At 31.6% G+C, this 17,917-nt stretch overlaps 1 protein-coding gene and 2 long non-coding RNA genes across 3 annotated transcripts; all 3 read left to right on the plus strand.

The window, feature by feature from the left end:
- The first annotated feature begins 3,105 nt into the window (after positions 1 to 3,105).
- Positions 3,106 to 8,667, plus strand: LOC134718589 (antistasin-like). Its single transcript, XM_063581214.1, has 5 exons — positions 3,106 to 3,234; positions 4,992 to 5,007; positions 5,494 to 5,589; positions 6,032 to 6,124; positions 8,555 to 8,667. The coding sequence occupies exons 1-5, from the start codon at positions 3,187 to 3,189 to the stop codon at positions 8,566 to 8,568; spliced, it is 267 nt and encodes an 88-aa protein (XP_063437284.1). The 5' UTR covers positions 3,106 to 3,186; the 3' UTR covers positions 8,569 to 8,667.
- A 1,651-nt stretch (positions 8,668 to 10,318) lies between these two features.
- Positions 10,319 to 16,549, plus strand: LOC134719451 (uncharacterized). The gene is made up of 4 exons (XR_010107587.1): positions 10,319 to 10,368; positions 10,816 to 10,834; positions 15,280 to 15,381; positions 16,457 to 16,549. It is a non-coding gene; the product is annotated as an uncharacterized LOC134719451 (long non-coding RNA).
- On the plus strand, positions 11,873 to 13,094 carry LOC134719450 (uncharacterized). The gene is made up of 3 exons (XR_010107586.1): positions 11,873 to 12,017; positions 12,370 to 12,447; positions 12,989 to 13,094. It is a non-coding gene; the product is annotated as an uncharacterized LOC134719450 (long non-coding RNA).
- Positions 16,550 to 17,917: the final 1,368 nt, after the last annotated feature.

A 17,917-nucleotide genomic window follows, 5' to 3' on the forward strand; every position in this document is an offset into this window, starting at 1 on the left:
GATGAGATACATACATAATGTGTGTGTAGGTTCACCCTGTAAGCAGGCGTCAAACCCCTTCTCATAATCTCTTGCAAACTTGTAACAGCGCAATATATAACTGACTGCATACAAATCCACACTAAAAATGTCATTTTATTTCAATTAGCACGCACATTGATAAACAGATGACTCAGGACAGGATATTGGTTAAGTACACATCAGTGCATTGTGCAATTACGCATTGCCGTGTACTCGCCTGATTAAGCATGATAAATTTGCAATTGCATTGTACGCAGGCACATGCCATTGTACTGATAAGCATTAGTTTATTTATCATGCTGTTTAAAGCAAAATGCATGCTGCTCTTTACAGAGAAGAGCCCACTTTGAAGTCTTGGATTGCTTGGTAATAATGTCTAGCGTTGACAGACCTGCGTTCAGTCAAATAATTTTATTACGGCTTAGTTGTATGACAGTGTATATGCTTTAATCACCGTATATATAACTACATGATGAGCAACATACTTTGAGATCACTCCAAGTTTTAATTGGGGTTCGTGCTACTTAGTGTTTAGTTTTGTAAATTGTGTTTTGTAAACTGTTTTGGTCATACATTTGTTTGGCAATATCGTGTTGCCAGGATATTTCACCTCTGTTTTATAATACTAGACTCAGTGGATGGACTTAGTATAAGGAATAGAACGATATCATGTTTTCACACTCATCCGAATACTCCAGAAAATGCATGATAATAAATAGTGTTCAAGAAGAGCCAAATATCAAGTCCCAGTCGAATCAGAAATCATTGTTTTAGCAGACCGATAAACTAACCACTTTTCAGCGGCTTTTATATATTTGCTGCTGTGCTCTACACAGACATGACTCATTCATGTAAAGAATTGATAAAAAAAAAACACAAGCAGTATAGGTATTTTATATACTATTGATAAAAACCAATGCTGTATATGTATTTTATATACTAGTTAGAAAACCTGGGTGTTTATCAAAACTGTCTTTAGATCGATCCTAAGAATTTCTTAGAACAGAAACTAAAATAAAGTTAAGACCAATTTACGACACCTCTCAGCATGCAAATCGAAGTTTTTCTAGGATTATCTGACATTGATATTTCGAGACAATGTATGGTTATTCTTTATATACTGCAGCTCTAAAAAGAGGGACGAAAGATACCAAAGGGACAGTCAAACTCATAAATCTAAAACAAACTGACAACGCCATGGCTAAAAATGAAAAAGACAAACAGAAAAACAATAGTACACATGACACAACATAGAAAACTAAAGAATAAACAACACGAACCCCATCAAAAACTAGGGGTGATCTCAGGTGCTCCGGAAGGGTAAGCAGATCCTGCTCCACTTGCGGCACCCGTCGCTTATGTGATTACAAATCCGGTAAATAGTCTAATTCGGTAGGTCAAATTCATGAAAGGGAAGGGGATGGTAGTTACGACGTAAGGAACATATCCGATATCATTTGTCAACCAACTCGTGATGGCGTCCGTAAAATTTACGAAGGGATGATTTCAACTTCACCATTTGGAACTCTTGGTTTAATAGCTTCCTTGTGAGCAGTAACCCTCTATCAAGAAAATCACGATAGGAAATGCAAGCACTGTCCTTAAAGAAGTATTTTGGGTAAAAAACATCATTTCTTAATTTGAAGCGGCGACGTTAAATTTCTGTGAACCTGTATGTTTTATTGACGTCATAAATAAAACTCTATGGAAACACATTGTCAACGTCATAAACAAGGTGATATACGGTCAGTGACTGTATATCACATATTAATATACAGTCAATGCAATTTGACTGCTCAAATACAACAGCTGCAGTAGATGATTAAATATGTAATCGGTAAAATCATTATATGCTTTGAGAGAGCTAAATTCGAAGTATCACGGTTTCATACTTAACAGTTCACAGGCAAAGCTTGTGCATCTTTCATATCCATACTTAGTACTTCAACGATTTTATTACGTCTGTAAATGATCAAAAGACTAAATGATAGTTTTACAGATGAAAGAGGGACGAAAGATACCAAAGGGACAGTCAAAGCAAATCCTGCTCCACATGTGGCACCCGTCGTGTTGCTAATGTGATTACAAATACTACACTCTCCTTGTCGACGTGGAAAAGAGTAAATATTTGCTCTTTGGTTAATTGGCAAATGTTGCAATGAATGGTGATGAAAACAGGGATAGAGATTAAATATGCATTAAGGGCTTTCCCATTTCATTTCTTTAAGAAAGGGGGGAAGGGGGTAGATAAGTATGAAATATGAAAAATAGATAGGACAGGAGTTTGAAGAAAAAAAAAACGCAGGATGAGTAACTTTGCCCCAAAAAAACGGCGGATGACAATTCATGTAATTAAGTCAGGATAAACTAATAAAAAAAACTGGCCCGAAAAAACCTCCCGTCATAAAATTCAAAAGGAACCAATATAGGCCATATTTGTATATAAAATAACCATCCTGAATAGATCCTAAAGTTATTATCATCCTAAGACCATCTTTAGACACCTAAATAAGTATCCTAAAGTAATGTCCATTTCTAGGAAATTCCTAAGTTGCGAACTGTTTGATAAACTCACTTAGAACTTAAATAAGTCCTAAGTTGGTCTTAGGACACGTCCTAGTCCTAAGAGCGCTTCGATAAACAGGACCCCGGGTTACACTAAGTCCTCAACAAAGCATCATTCAATGAATTCTGGAATTATTTTGTACATCGTAATGAGTGTAGTAATAGCGAAAAAACATAATAAACGATAAACTATAAAACCTGGTCCAATCCACAAATTTTTACATAAAAAAATACATATACCAAGTCAGGAATATCACAGTTGTTATCCATTCATTTGGTGTTTTTCTGCTTTTGATTTTGCGATTTGATAAGGTAATTTCTGTTTTGAACCCCTAGTGACAGTTATTGTTTTCAGAACTACATTTCGTATATGGTAGCGATTAATCGGTCACAATTTACTTTTAACTTTTGCACATATGGAGAGTTATATCCTTTCGGCTACAATATAATTCTAATAAAAACATTGAGATATTCAACAAATATAATCATTACTGTGCTTAAGGTGTACATTTATTATGTTGTAATTAAGTAACATCTGCATCATTTAAAAGTATATAAACTGTGCAGGGAGAATACTCAGCACATAATTTGACAGGAATCATGTTACGATATATTCTACTCCTCGCTGTGGCTGTTATCACCATTCAGGTAAGCAATAGTCTTAACTATTATCTTTTTTTTTATTACATTATTGTATGATTGTGGATTTATTTCGATATTATAATTATAATTATTTTTATTATTATTTTATTTTAATTAATATGAGGCATGCATAACCCTGTGAAAGGGGACGAAGTCTGTATGTTTTTTTTCTTTTTTTTATGAATTCAAATATGTGAAAAAAACGAAATGAAATACCGTAATTATTCCGATTTTGGTTCTGTTGTTAGGGATTTTAGTTGTGACGTTATTTAAGTTATCACGTCATATTTAATGTAAACATAGAAATGCTGTCATCAGGTAGATAAGTTTTTCATATCAAACAATTATTAAAAATGAATTGGTATTGAGTTCCTGCCTATATTTTACTAGGGTGATAGATATATAAGTCTCACGTTTAAAAGACCGGATAAAGGAAAAAGATTTCTGCGCAGATATAGGTATTGAAAAAGCCTGAAAAAAAATATTTTAAGTTCATTAGTTGAATGAAATTTCTGGTTTTTTTCTGGGTTTTTTCTTCCGTACTTCGTCCCAATATTTATATGAGGCAGATATAACCTGTGAAAGGGGACGAAGTCTGTTTAAATTATTGATTTAATACCAACTTTAAGTTCTAAGTCTGTAACAAAGAAACGGAAATACAATAACCTTTCCGATTTGTGTTCAGATTTTAGTTGTGACAATTTTTTTTAAGTTATGCCGTCATATTCAATGTACACAAAGAAACGCTATCATGAGGTAACGTTTTTTTCATACCAAACGAAATTTTCCGCAAATTCAGGAATTAAAAAAAGTGATTTTTATTATTATTATTAATACTTATTAGGTCTTTCCACCTTTCCTTGTAGAAAGCCCTATTGAATTTGTTCTGATTATTTTTTTTATTTTTTTTGTTCTTCCGACTAATTTTTTTCTTGCGGTGTAAAAATGTTTCACAATGTAAATAATATCATACAGTCTATACGCTTTTGAAACTGACCCTGTTTCACCGAACACTTTTCTTTGTAAGAGTTATCTCCCCAAACACTGTTTTCTTCTTATCAGATCTCTCCGCAACCGTAAATAAAAGCGACAAACTAATGTTCTTCCAAATTGCTCGTTATATCCTTACTGTTTATCATCTGTGTGCATCTTCTTCGTAACAAAAAAAGATATCGACACAATTCTTTCTCTTGAATGCTCGTTACATTCTCACGAATTTTTGGCTAATTTGGGTCGAAGTGATTCGATGAAATTTTCGAAGAGTTATCTGCCTTAAGCAAATACATTTGTAGTTATGTTTTGGAAACACATGATCCTTAAGCTGTATGAAAAAAATGGACCAAAATGTTAGTCGCGGCATTAGTTGAAAGTTTTGGTAAAATGGTACGCGTCTTTGTTTTAGGGGCGCAATGCTACTGAAACGGCAAAATGAACAAAATGAACTTCAAACTTTGCAGCTATCATGATGTATAAATGCATCTTATTGTGATTTACCAACCAAGGTCCGCCATCCGCCAACCCACACTCACCCCCCCTTTTTTTTAGGAATCTCGTTCCGCCTTGTAATTTAGTCCTGTAAATGTCAATCTTAAAATGCAATATTTCTTTAAAACAAAAGTCTAAAATAGAAATTCATCCCGGCAAAAATCTGCTCCAACTAGTATATACACCAAATTTGCTATACAATAAACTTTTATCTCAGAAAGATAATATAAATATACTCACGGAAAATCTTGTTAATCTATTTGTGTTTTCCTTTTTAGGCTACATCACCACCTGGTAAGTAAATCTATAGAAATAGTTATTAAAAAAAATAGAACATATTTTAATACACGTCACTAACTTCCACTCTTGTAATATACACATACATTTTTTTTTTTTTTCTTTTCTTTTCATAAACATACGTACTATTTTTTGTTTCTTTAGAACAAGACAAAAAAAGTTTATAGTAGAATATGAACAAACCTATGTAAAATGATCATTAGTTTAAATTATTCGTTTTTTTCCGAAAAATTTTGAATATTATTGTAAGTTCGCTTTTGTTATATTTTTCATGTCTTCGAAATGAATTGATTTTAAAAGTGTTATTGTTATATTCTTCAGACAAATGCAGTAATAAATCTCAATGAATGATGCTTTATAAATATGGTAACAACGTCGATTTTGAGGGTTTACATGTCATGTCATTTTCTATTTTTCTTTGACTCAAATATTGCTTTGTTATCTTCCTCCTGTTTTCCATTTATTATTGTTATTGTTTTTTAGACCCATGCTGGAATAAACCGCTATGCATGATGTATTGTAAATATGGTAACCACGTCGACCAAGATGGCTGTGCTATTTGTAAATGTAAACAACCTCGTAAGTACACTCTAAACACACAATTTCAAATTATTGTTGATCCAATTTGATTTGAGTACACATCTTCAGTTCACGCTTGGCTTCCAAGTATCTGACAACGCTTCATTTTACTTTCTGCCTAAAAGAGCTTTCTAGGTACTCTAGTTTTGTCATAAAAATACTAGAATGCTAAATTTCATTGGCTTATCGAATAATGAAAAGAAAGTAGATAGGAGTATAATTGTTGAAGTGAATGTTACTTACCATAACAAATTCGGGCGCATCATACAAATGTCGATATATTATAACAGCAATTGAAATACTGATCTAATGATATATAGCTTATTTCTTGTGTTCTAATTAAATGCTTTTTCGAGTACATCAGCTGAAATGGCTTTCAACTTACTTGTTTCAAAGAAATTTGCTCATGGGAAAAACAAGTAAAGTTTTCTTTTTTTTTCAGCTCACTGCCCAAAATATATGTGTGCTATGTACTGTGAACACGGATTTCAAGTTGGAGCTGATGAATGTGAAATTTGTAAATGCAACCAGCCTCGTAAGTCTATATGATATCTGAATCGTATATTCCAAATTTTTTCACAATAAATATGTGACTCCATTGAAATCCGCTCTTTTTAATTTGTAATTTCTGGTTACTTAATCTGAAGATATTTTCTAACATCTTTCGAATTTTTACATTTTCTGATGCCCGTTATGTGTTTGGTGAACGATGAGCATTTTGATTTTTGTCAAGATCATTCTTTGTGTCAATAGTTATCAAAAGTACCAGGATTATAATTTTATACGCCAGACTCGCGTTTCGTCTACATAAGACTCATCAGTGACGCTCAGATCAAAATAGTTAAAAAGCCAAACAAGTGTCCTGTACCAAGTCAGGAAGATGTCCATTGTTATAATATTGTTCATTTCTGTGTGTGTGTTGCATTTTAACGTTGAGTCGTTTGTGTTTTCTCTTATTTTTGAGATAAGACGTGGCACGGTACTTGTCTATCCCAAATTCATATATTTGGTTTTGATGTTATATTTGTTATTCTCGTGGTGTTTTGTCTGTTGCTTGGTCCGTTTCTGTGTGCTGTTGCGTTTCGGTGTTGTGTCGTTGTTCTCCTCTTATATTTAATGCGTTTCCCTCGGTTTTAGTTTGTTACCCCGATTTTTTTTTGTCCATGGATTTATGAGTTTTGAACAGCGGTATACTACTGTTGCCTTTATTTGACTATACGCTACATGAAACGAGTTATAAAAAAAATGCAATTATTTTGGGAGTTGATATTTCAGTAAATGTTGCAAAGAGTTCCAATTTAATGTTACCTACACAGTTTTCAAACCTTGTATTTGTTAAACTTGATTACGGTAAACACTAAATAACCCATTATATTCACATATTGAAGCCCTCTTTGTGATGGTGCCACACGTTTTATCAAAATTGATATCCACTATAATAGCGAAAGACTTTTCGATTCAAACCTCCACTTCTACCAGGTGCAGAGAAATATCATATGTAAATGGTCGGTTGATTAGTCTTTTATTGTATATACGTATTGTGATGGTGGGTTCAAAATTGGAACCGACGGATGCCAGATTTGCAAATGCAACTAACCACGTAAGCCTATACAATATGAATATGATGTTTTTTTAAAGACAGGTACAGAGATCGCTTTCCTTTACAGCACCTAGTTTTAAAATTATGGTGATGTTCATCATACATTTAGCAAGTCTTGGACATTCAAAATTTGGTTTTTGGTAAAAACCCTTTCTTAATTGTATTTCAAGTGGAGTTAAAAATATGGAAAAGAAATTAAAATGTAAATAAATGGTATTGCTATCTTTTGTATTATAAGATAAATTTACGATGAGACTCATGGCTTCATGTAAAGATAAGATGTAACTGTTCTTCCAAATTCATTGTGTTTTGTTGGTGTATATTTTATACTTGGTAGTATCTCAGACTCTAGTGAACATATATGTCCTCGAATGTATCATAACTTTAGCATTCAACGGTACACTACTACAAAGCTAATTTTGCATAGGTACTATTTCTGTACCAAAAATCTGGAAATCTGGAAAACTACTTTTAATATTCAGTACTATTTTGTTACAACGTTACATTTTCAGCATTTTGAAAGTATGTCTAAATTTAAACCTCTTAAAATTACGATTTTCAAACATGGAATATTGTGATCACTATTGGTATTATTTCTGTACCAAAATTTTAAGTACAAATCAAGGACTGTAAAAAACAGGTACGTAAAAAGTACAATAACTTTAAAGTAAAGAGATAGTACAAAGTAAATTTCCAGTACTACAGATTTTAAGTACAAAAATAGTTCCTACATGTATGCAAAAGTAGCTGTGTATATACTTTTCCAAGTTACTGTTGAAAAATATATAAATTCAACTTTTATCAGAACATCATTGAGTCAATGTTCATCATTTTGGTGCCAATTACGAGTCAAAAGGTAAAATCCCACAAATAATTAACTTCGATGAAAATTTAAAACGGAAAGTCCTCGATCAAACGGCAATATCGAATGATAAACAAATCAAACGAATGGACAATAACTGTCATATTCCAGGTTTAATCCACCATTTTTTACATTTGAAAATGCCTGTACCAAGTCATGAATATGACAGTATTTGTCCATTCGTTTTTGATGTGTTTTGTCATTTGATTTTGCCTGGTGATTATGGACTTTCCAATAAGATTTTCCTCTGAGTTCAGTTTTTTTTAAACTTTTTCCTGACTTGGCACAGGCATTTTAAATGTAGATGCGTGGCAAATACAAACACACTGTGCATATATATTCAAATAAGGGGTACATATGGCTCATTATTTTGACTTGTGGTTAGAGCGTTCCATATGTAAGTGAGTACATGAAAGCGCTTCCAACCCACAAACTGTATACAGTGTTAAGTTCATATATATTTTAGTATGACATATATATAAAATTTCGTTATTACATTTCAGCTCGAGCTGGGTAAGGATCTAAAGAATAATGGATAAAGTTCATACATACAGGAACTAGAAACAAAGAAATTAAATGGATGTGTAATCAATAAAATTCTGTGTGAAAAAGTTTATTTCTTATTTGTATTTTTTTTTCTTACTGATTACTGTCACCGAACTTCCAGTTCAAATATATTCGATTAAAACGAAACGAACCCTTACGGCTTATACAGCTATTGTCATCTATGCATGGATTAGACAATCCTTTGTATTTGAAAATAAATATTTGAAAAACAGGAAATTTAGAAAAAAAAATGACCACATAATTGATAAAAGTTGTTTACCAATCCGATATATGGACAATATTGAAATAACAATCTGAAAAGACAAAGAAGGTTGATCTGATCCTAATTTGTACCAAGAAGTCAAAACTACGTACTTAAACATACATCAGAAATATAAAGCACAACTTAAACGAATATTTATCAAAAACAACAGCTTAAATGTGTTGATATTTAATTGAACAATGATGACAACAGAAATGTCGTGTTATTGATACCACAGATCATATATAGTATACACGTTTTTAGTAATGTTACAATTATGCAAATGTAATTACATATGGAAACACAGCACACACATGAGTTGTAACATACAACTTCACTCAACTGGTTAAACTCCCAGCTATTCGAAATAAGTGGTGTAATATCGAAAAAAACATATCAAACCATACCTTTAAAACCAGGTACGTGTAATTCATCGTTGTCTGTACAAAGTTTGAAATCTGGCAGTACATATCCATTTGTTTGACGTGTTGGAGCTTATGATTTTGCAATTTAATTATGAACTGTCCGTTTTGAATTTTCCTCGGAGTTCAGTTTATTTGTGATTTTACTTTTTATATGCTATCAATAAAAACCAGAGTTATAGTATTCTACAACATGTCTTTAATAAATCATGATAAAATGAATTCTGGAATTATTTTATACACGTCATGAAATAAGAGGTGTCATAGCAAAAAAAACCCATATTAAATCATGGCTATAAAACCTAGTTAAATCCCCAGGGCCTACATAAGAAAATGCACGTAACAAGTCAGGAATATGACAGTTGTTATCCATTCGTTTGATGTGTTTGAGCGTTTGATTTCGCCATCTGATTAAGGACTTTCCGGTTTGAATTTTAGTTAGTATTTTTGTGTTTTACTTTTAAAGGAGTAAATTCGTGTACAGATACATGAAAACATGAAATGAATATTAGGATATTAATGAACATTTAAATAGTTTAAGGAATTTGTGTTTACAAAGCAGTTCATTTGAATAGTTTTGTAGGAAAAGTTTTTTGTTTTGTTTTTTATATCTTTTTGTTGTTTTTTGTATGGAGAGAGGCATGTAAATATAAGCGGTGACACTGACAGGTCAAAATGAATAAACATGTAAAAGAAAAAGTGCATAATTATATGGTATGTGATGTAGAAATATAAAATAAACACTTAAACAGAATATGATATAATTTCAATTTATGTCACAGTTATTGTTTTCAGTATTACAATGAGTACATGGAAGCATCGGTCAATTGGTCACAAAATTCTTTTAACTTTTTCACATATGGCATGTTCTATCCCTTTGGCGACAATATAATTCTAATAATAACAATGAGATTTTCAACAAATGATATCTGTGCTTTAGGCGTTAATTTGTAAAATATTAATTAAGTAACAGCTGCATCATTTCTCAAATAGTATTTAATCTTAGCTGTGAAAATCCCCAATACATTTAACTGGAACCATGTTAAGATATATTCTTCTCCTCGCTGTGGCCGTTATCGCAATTCAGGTACATGTTAGCAATTGTCTTAATAATTATCTTTTTTTATTACATGACAGTGTATGATTGCGCATTTATCTATATATTATTATCTTTATACATTATTATCAATATTATTATTTTATTATTCTTATTGTTGTTATTTTTATTATTTTATCATGTCATACATTTTATTGAATCAAAATGTCAATTGACAACTATTTGGAGCAATAATAATAGTTTCTTTCCCTTTTTTTGGTTGTTGTTACATTTTCGTCATCTCTTGGACAGTTTTCGAAATTGGCCAATGACATTTTGTACATGTCTCCATCTGAACTTATTGACAACAACTAGCATAAATATGCATTGCTGTTATGGTAACCTCTTGACATGTTAGATTTGCATTCAACTTTTATAAAATATTTAAGAAAGTACTCCCCGGGAATCTTATTTATGTATTTGTGTTTTCTTTTTTAGGCTCGATCACCACCAAATTGTAAGTACACCAATGCGTTGAAAGCAACAGTTATTTAAGATTATCGAAAATATTTTTTTTATATTTGTCACTGGTTTTCCACTTTCGGCTTGAAATATACACATAAAATTTACTTCTTTTCTATAAGCGTATCATACATATTATTTTTTCTTTGTTTTTCACTTAGTTTGTTGAAAGTTATCGTTGAATTTAGTCCGTTTTATGGACTCCACCTTTTTATAATTTACCTTAGGGTTTGATATATGTGTTATATATTGAGTGTAAATTCACATTGTGATAAGACGTGTCACGGTACTTGTCTATCCCAAATTCTTGTATTTGGTTTTGATGTTATATTTGTTATTCTCGTAAGATTTTGTCTGATGTTTGGTCTGTTTCAGTGTGTGTTATATTTCAGTGTTGTGTCGTTGTTCTCCTCTTTTATCTAATGTGTTTCTCTCGGTTTTAGTTTGTTACCCCGATTTTGTTTTTTATCCATGGATTTATGTTCGCTTCTCAGTTTTAAAGTAATTAACTTTTCAGAACACTACTTTATATTTATAGGGGATTAATAAAGAAATCCTAAGAGCAAAAATATATATATAAGTCACCGTGCTCGTTTTCGAGACATATTCCATTGAAATTTTGACGGGAAAATATTCTCTCATAGCTTTATCATTGACAAGTTGAAGTTCTCAAAATCTGTTAAAAATATTTAAATTTTTATAAGATTTTTAAAGATGGCTTATCATTATGTATGTAAAAGATTTACAAAAAGATAAATTGGGGTTACCGGGCAATTTTTTTCCAGGCATTAAGGTGTAATACCACCAAATCATGATACGCCACATCCGGTTGCATACGAAAGTAGGTCTAAAAAAATATTCCCTTGAATTTGACAGTTGTAGAAAATTAACCCTGCATTTCAATGCACTTAAATTTTTCTGAGTCATAAACATGTATGTTGGGTGTCTGAAAGCATCATTCTTTTTTTATTTGATGGTCTTATAAAATATTTTGGAAAGTTAAGGTTACATAGTTGCCAAAGCAGGTAACCAGTAAATAATCTGGTAAAAATGTGATTGTTTACTTCCGGTGCAGGTTACTTTCTTATATGCAATGAAATGTAGTGTGAAATTTTCACTGTAGCACTGGAAAGGATTAAACTTTATTCATGCAAAGTATTTCTTTGGTTGAAATAAAGGTAAATTCTGTACATTTTTTTTAAAAGTACCAATTTAACAAAGACTAATAGGGAAAAATCAATGGTGGTATTACACCTATTTAGGGAAACTACATGTGCACTCGTGACCTTATTGTACTTTCATTTTTAAAAGTTATTAATAAACCAGTTCATACATTGTAAACATGGACTATTCGGAATGGATTGAGACACAGAAAGCACGTTTGAGGTAAAATTGCCTTGAAATGGGGGTTTACGGGTGTTTTCTAAGTCAAATGGGTGGACAGACAAAGCTGTATTTAGTTTACTGTGTTAAATTTTAAATAATACCCTAACAGTTTTGTTTATACAACATGTGAATTTTTTATTTCAGTGTTCACATGTTCTGAAGAGCATTCTGTTGAAAAATCTTATATGTGAATTGGTCTGCAGATGACACTTCAGCATTAAAGTAAGTATCAACTATCATCATGTTTTTTGTGTTTTTTTGGCCGCATAAGTTTACATTTTGCACAGACAATAAATCATCTAAACACTTATTTGCCCTGGATTTATACACATCAGAATCCAGTCTCACATACTTAAACTTTATAATTCTTACCAATTATTTTTTGTACCAGCATTCCAAGGGACATAACCCTTTTTAAAAACATTTTGAGGTATTTTTTATTACTCTTTCTCCCCATTTTCTAATGTAAAATACAAGAAAGTGGACACTTTGTGTAAATCTATTAGAAATATACTGTTATGAGTAAATAAAAAGACTTTGATACCAGTAACAATAAATGGTTGACTGAAAGGGAACTGTTATTTGTCACACTAGGCGAACAGACTAAAAACTCGAGTTACACATAAGGGCTTCTAGAAACTTCCGTGTAGACTGTTAACATTTATAGAGACAGTTCTTTCGGCTAAAACTTTTTAATTATTGATTTAACATTACATTTATATCATTTTTGTGGGGAAATAATCACATTTGTTTTATTTTTTAGACAAAAGATATCAAGTTTTGATGAAAAAGGAAGGAAGGAGGAGAAATGGACCAAAACAGACCAAAACAGACCTTCAAATGAACTCTAAAAGGTGCAATAAAATTGTTTATCATCTAAAAGTTGTCTTTTGTATTCTATTTAATTGTTTGAATGCATAGATCATGAGTTTTTGATGAGATATTAGTCAAAACTGCATTTTATAATGATACACTGAAATTTGGATTTGTCGAAGAAATTAGACTGAAATTGCCGTAGGATATGGCCTTACATTATAGTGATTTTCTCTGAAACTATAGATCTGACTGAGACAAAACTTGGAAGTTATGCTTGAAATAACTTGCAATTGGAGGGAAAAAAATTACATTAAGTTTATTTGACATTTAGGTGTTCTTTAGGTGTAATACCACCAAATCATGATACGCCACATCCGGTTGCATACGAAAGTAGGTCTAAAAAAATATTCCCTTGAATTTGACAGTTGTAGAAAATTAACCCTGCATTTCAATGCACTTAAATTTTTCTGAGTCATAAACATGTATGTTGGGTGTCTGAAAGCATCATTCTTTTTTTATTTGATGGTCTTATAAAATATTTTGGAAAGTTAAGGTTACATAGTTGCCAAAGCAGGTAACCAGTAAATAATCTGGTAAAAATGTGATTGTTTACTTCCGGTGCAGGTTACTTTCTTATATGCAATGAAATGTAGTGTGAAATTTTCACTGTAGCACTGGAAAGGATTAAACTTTATTCATGCAAAGTATTTCTTTGGTTGAAATAAAGGTAAATTCTGTACATTTTTTTTAAAAGTACCAATTTAACAAAGACTAATAGGGAAAAATCAATGGTGGTATTACACCTTAAAGTGGATAAAACCAAAGGATTCTGAAAATCTGACAAAACAATCTAAAACAGGACAAGCCAGCTTCCTTAACCAACGACTTATGTCATGAAATACCCTAGCTGTATTCATGTGTTCACCTATGCTAATTGTTTCTATTTTCATTGTGTATGTATCAGCGCATGTTGGAATATAATCGGGTATTTTTTAAAGGCTCATTCTGTAATAATGAAAGTAACTTTAATGTTTGGTCATACGATCCTCTCGTGTTTAAATACGTATACGTCTTTGTCCCTCGAGTGTTACATGTGAGATTTAACTCATAGAGGGACTATCTTGTATTTTGTGTACTATAGTATATTGTGTTTTTTTTTCGATTTTGTATTTTGCATGGCTTATCCCTCTTTTTATCAACCTATGTACACACATATTGTTTTGTTATCTTCTTTTTTCTAAGTTACTTCGAACACCTCAAATTGATAAAGTGTTATTTCTTGTTGACAAATGCAGTAATAGACCTGTATGTATGATTAATTAAAAATACAGTAACCTCGTCGACCATAAAGGATGTGCTATTTGTAAATGTAACAACCAGGTAAGTAAACACAATAAAAGTAATTTTCGCAGATCTAGTGTGACTACAATACATATCATTGGTTCACAATTGCCTGCAATATTTCTGACAACACTTCATTCTATTTACTGTTTTAAAGAGATTTCGGGGTCTTCTGGTTCTGTCGTTAAAATGCTTGAATGCTGTTTTTCATTGGCTCATTTAATAATGAACCAAAAAGTAGTCAGAAGCATTATTATTGTACGACAGGCCCGTATTTTCATTGGTTAGTTACATTCACATCAATACCAATGGCAATACTGATCCCATTCCAGACAATATGAGTATTTGACCAACGCGTCTGGTCATGACCGTATACGTATATATATATATATATATAAATAAAATGTGGTATAATTGCAAATGATTGCAAGTGAGCCAAGGCTCCGTGTTGAAGGCCGTACTTTAACCTATAATGGTTTAATCTTTGAATTGTTGTTTGGATGGAGAGTTGTCTCATTGGCACTCACACCACATCTTCCTATATCTATAAACTCTCCACAAGAGACTCATATGACTCAGAAATTAACAATTAAAGGTAACAGTACGGCCTTCAACAATGAACAAAGCCCATAACGCATAGGCAGCAATAAAAGGCCCCGAAATGACAATGCAAAACAATTCAAACGAGAAAACTAACGGCCTCATTTATATAAAAAAAAAAGATGAATGGTCATGTCCATACGCGTATGGTCCAAATACTCATTTGGTATGGAACATATATATAGCTTATTGACTGCTATCTCGAATATATTTGCTGGAAGTGCTTCGATTTTACTCAATTCAGAGAAATGTGTTCATTGGAAAGTAAAATAAAAAAAATAAAACTTCTATTTTCAGCTGACTGCCCGATCGTTATTTGTGCTATGAAGAGAATGTACTGTGAGAACGGATTTACTATTGGAGCTGATGGATGCCAAACTTGTGAATGCAAACAGCCCCGTAAGTCTATTTGAAATTCTTATCTTATATTCCATAGGTTTTTATTTTTAGGTATTATCAATATCAGCACTTTATACAAAAACATGTGTTTTTTGGTTATAGAAATTTAAAAATATTTTCAGACAGCTTATGTTTCTGAATCAATTTAGTTATCTGTTAAAAGGGGACCGTTTTGTAATTTTAAAATGTGTATGCTTTGATTAAACGCTCCACAATACGATTTAAGGAAGATAATTATTTAGGGAGAAGTTCTTTCAAATGAAAAATTTTCATTCTTCAAATCGTTTTTATTGAATTTCACATTCGCAGTTCGCAAATATTGTATTATTTATGTTACAGATTCAGTAACCCCGTATATTTAGTCAGTTGATCGTTTTGTGATGATAACATAACTTCTAATGTTCATAATACAATAAGATGTATGATAACGATTAGTGGAGCAGGGAAGTATGCTGACCAACCGGTCCACTTGATATCCCCGCTAGGTTTTAGTTAGATTCATATTTCATTGATTCTGTATAAAAAAAATCAATTGTACTAATAACAATAACATGAGGTCGTATTAGTTAAAAAAAAATATATTCATTTATTTACAATTGTTTTTTTTTTAAAACACTATCGTGTTAACCAAAAGATACCAGAATTAGTTCCCTTTTATTGCTTTTATTTTATTAAAAAAAAAATGTTAATGATACATTTAATATCAGATTAGATAAACAGCACAAATTAAAAATCATTGTTGCTGAAGAAATTATCAAAACACATGTGACATTTCAATAAACACAAGTCAAATCCAAAATAATCAATCATATCCTCTTTAGGGAAAGTTCAATCTAACCAAACCTTAAATATTTCTTTTGAAAAAAGTTTCCTTGTGCAGATCATTACCACGTGTTTATTTAATTGGCCAATCGGCTATTCCTAAATAAGAAATTGTTATAGATATAGTATGAAATATTCCAACAAAATTTTATTTTACGTGATTTTATTCACAAACGTATTGTAGCCAAGCTAATTTAAAATGTAAACCATGAACTAATGACGCACACTCTAAAGTTCTGTTTTGACATTTCAGCCCACTGTCAGCCTGTAAAGTGTAAACTATTCTGTGTTCGTGGATTTAAAGTTGGAACTGACGGGTGTGAGATTTGCCGCTGCAACTAACAACGTAAGCCTTTACAATAATCTCGTGTTTTTTTAAGACAGGAACAGGAATAACCTCCCTTTAACGCACATGATTTCAAAGTTATGCTGATGTTTATAAAACACTTAGTTTGTCTTTGTTATTCAAAAGTTGTTTATTGTTTACAAATCTATTTAATTATATGTCTAGTCGACGTAAACATATGAAAAAGAAATTACAATGTCAATTAATGTTATTAACTTCGTATTTTATATGGCCTTTTTAACTTTTTTTTGATTCGAGCGTCACTGATGAGTCTTTTGTAGACGAAACGCGCGTCTGGCGTATATACTAAATTTAGTCCTGGTATCTATGATTAGTTTATTATTACCTTTTGTTTTATGATTATGTTGAATTAACGATGAGACATATGACTTGAATAAAGTACAATTTTCGTTATCATTTTTTTTGTTTGAGGGTTTCATTTAAAGATAATATATAACAGTTCTACTAAATAAATTATGTTTTGTTGTTGTTTTTTGTATGATACTGTGTGGTATCTTAGGCTTCAAAATATATGTTCCTGAATGTATTATAACCTTAGCATGCAGCTATACACTACTATATATTTTTCTTTTTTCTTAATTGAAAAAAAAGGTACATTTAATATCAGCTTAGATGCAGAGCAGTCTAACCAAACAATTTCTATCAGAAAACCAAAGAGACAATGTTTATAATTTTGATGCCAATTACGGGTCAATTGGTTCTTCAAGTGATATAAACAAATCCTAACGTTTGGTCCGACCGTTTCATATGTATGTGATTACAAAAAAAGCTTAAAACCAACAAAATGTTTAAAGTGTTAAATTCGTCATGCTCATATATATATTGAAGTATGAAATATTTATCTTAATTTTGTCATAATATTTCAGCTCTAGCTAGATAAGCATCTAAAAGATGATGGCCAAAGTGGATGAATACAGTTACTAATAACAAAGAATTTAATTGGATATGTATTCAATAAAAATATTGAAGTTTATTTCTTATTTTCATTTTTTTATTCCTCTGAATCAAGTCATAGGGTAAAATCAAAGAGGGACGAAAGATATCAAATGGACAGTCAAACTCATAAATCTAAAACAAACTGACAACGCCACGGCTTAAAATGAAAAAGGCAAAAAGACAAACAATAGTACACATGACACAACATAGAAAATCAAAGAATAAACAACACGAACCCCACCAAAAAGTAGGGGTGATCTCGGTGCTCCAGAAGGGTAAGCAGATCCTGCTCCACATGTGGCACATAAATTAATAGTCTGGGATGCTGAGACAATAGTATCAATACCGTCATCGAACTTCCGGTTCGGATATATCTGATTAAAATCAGGAGAAATCGAAAAAAGCTCATCA

This window comes from Mytilus trossulus, chromosome 5, assembly GCF_036588685.1.
Source record: "Mytilus trossulus isolate FHL-02 chromosome 5, PNRI_Mtr1.1.1.hap1, whole genome shotgun sequence".
NCBI classification, from domain to species: Eukaryota; Metazoa; Mollusca; class Bivalvia; order Mytilida; family Mytilidae; genus Mytilus; species Mytilus trossulus.

Coding starts and splice junctions, on each gene's coding strand:
- LOC134718589 (XM_063581214.1), top strand. CDS start 3,187: ATGTTACGATATATTCTACTCCTCGCTGTGGCTGTTATCACCATTCAG. Junction 5,590..6,031: donor TTGTAAATGTAAACAACCTC/GTAAGTACACTC, acceptor TTTTTTTTTCAG/CTCACTGCCCAAAATATATG.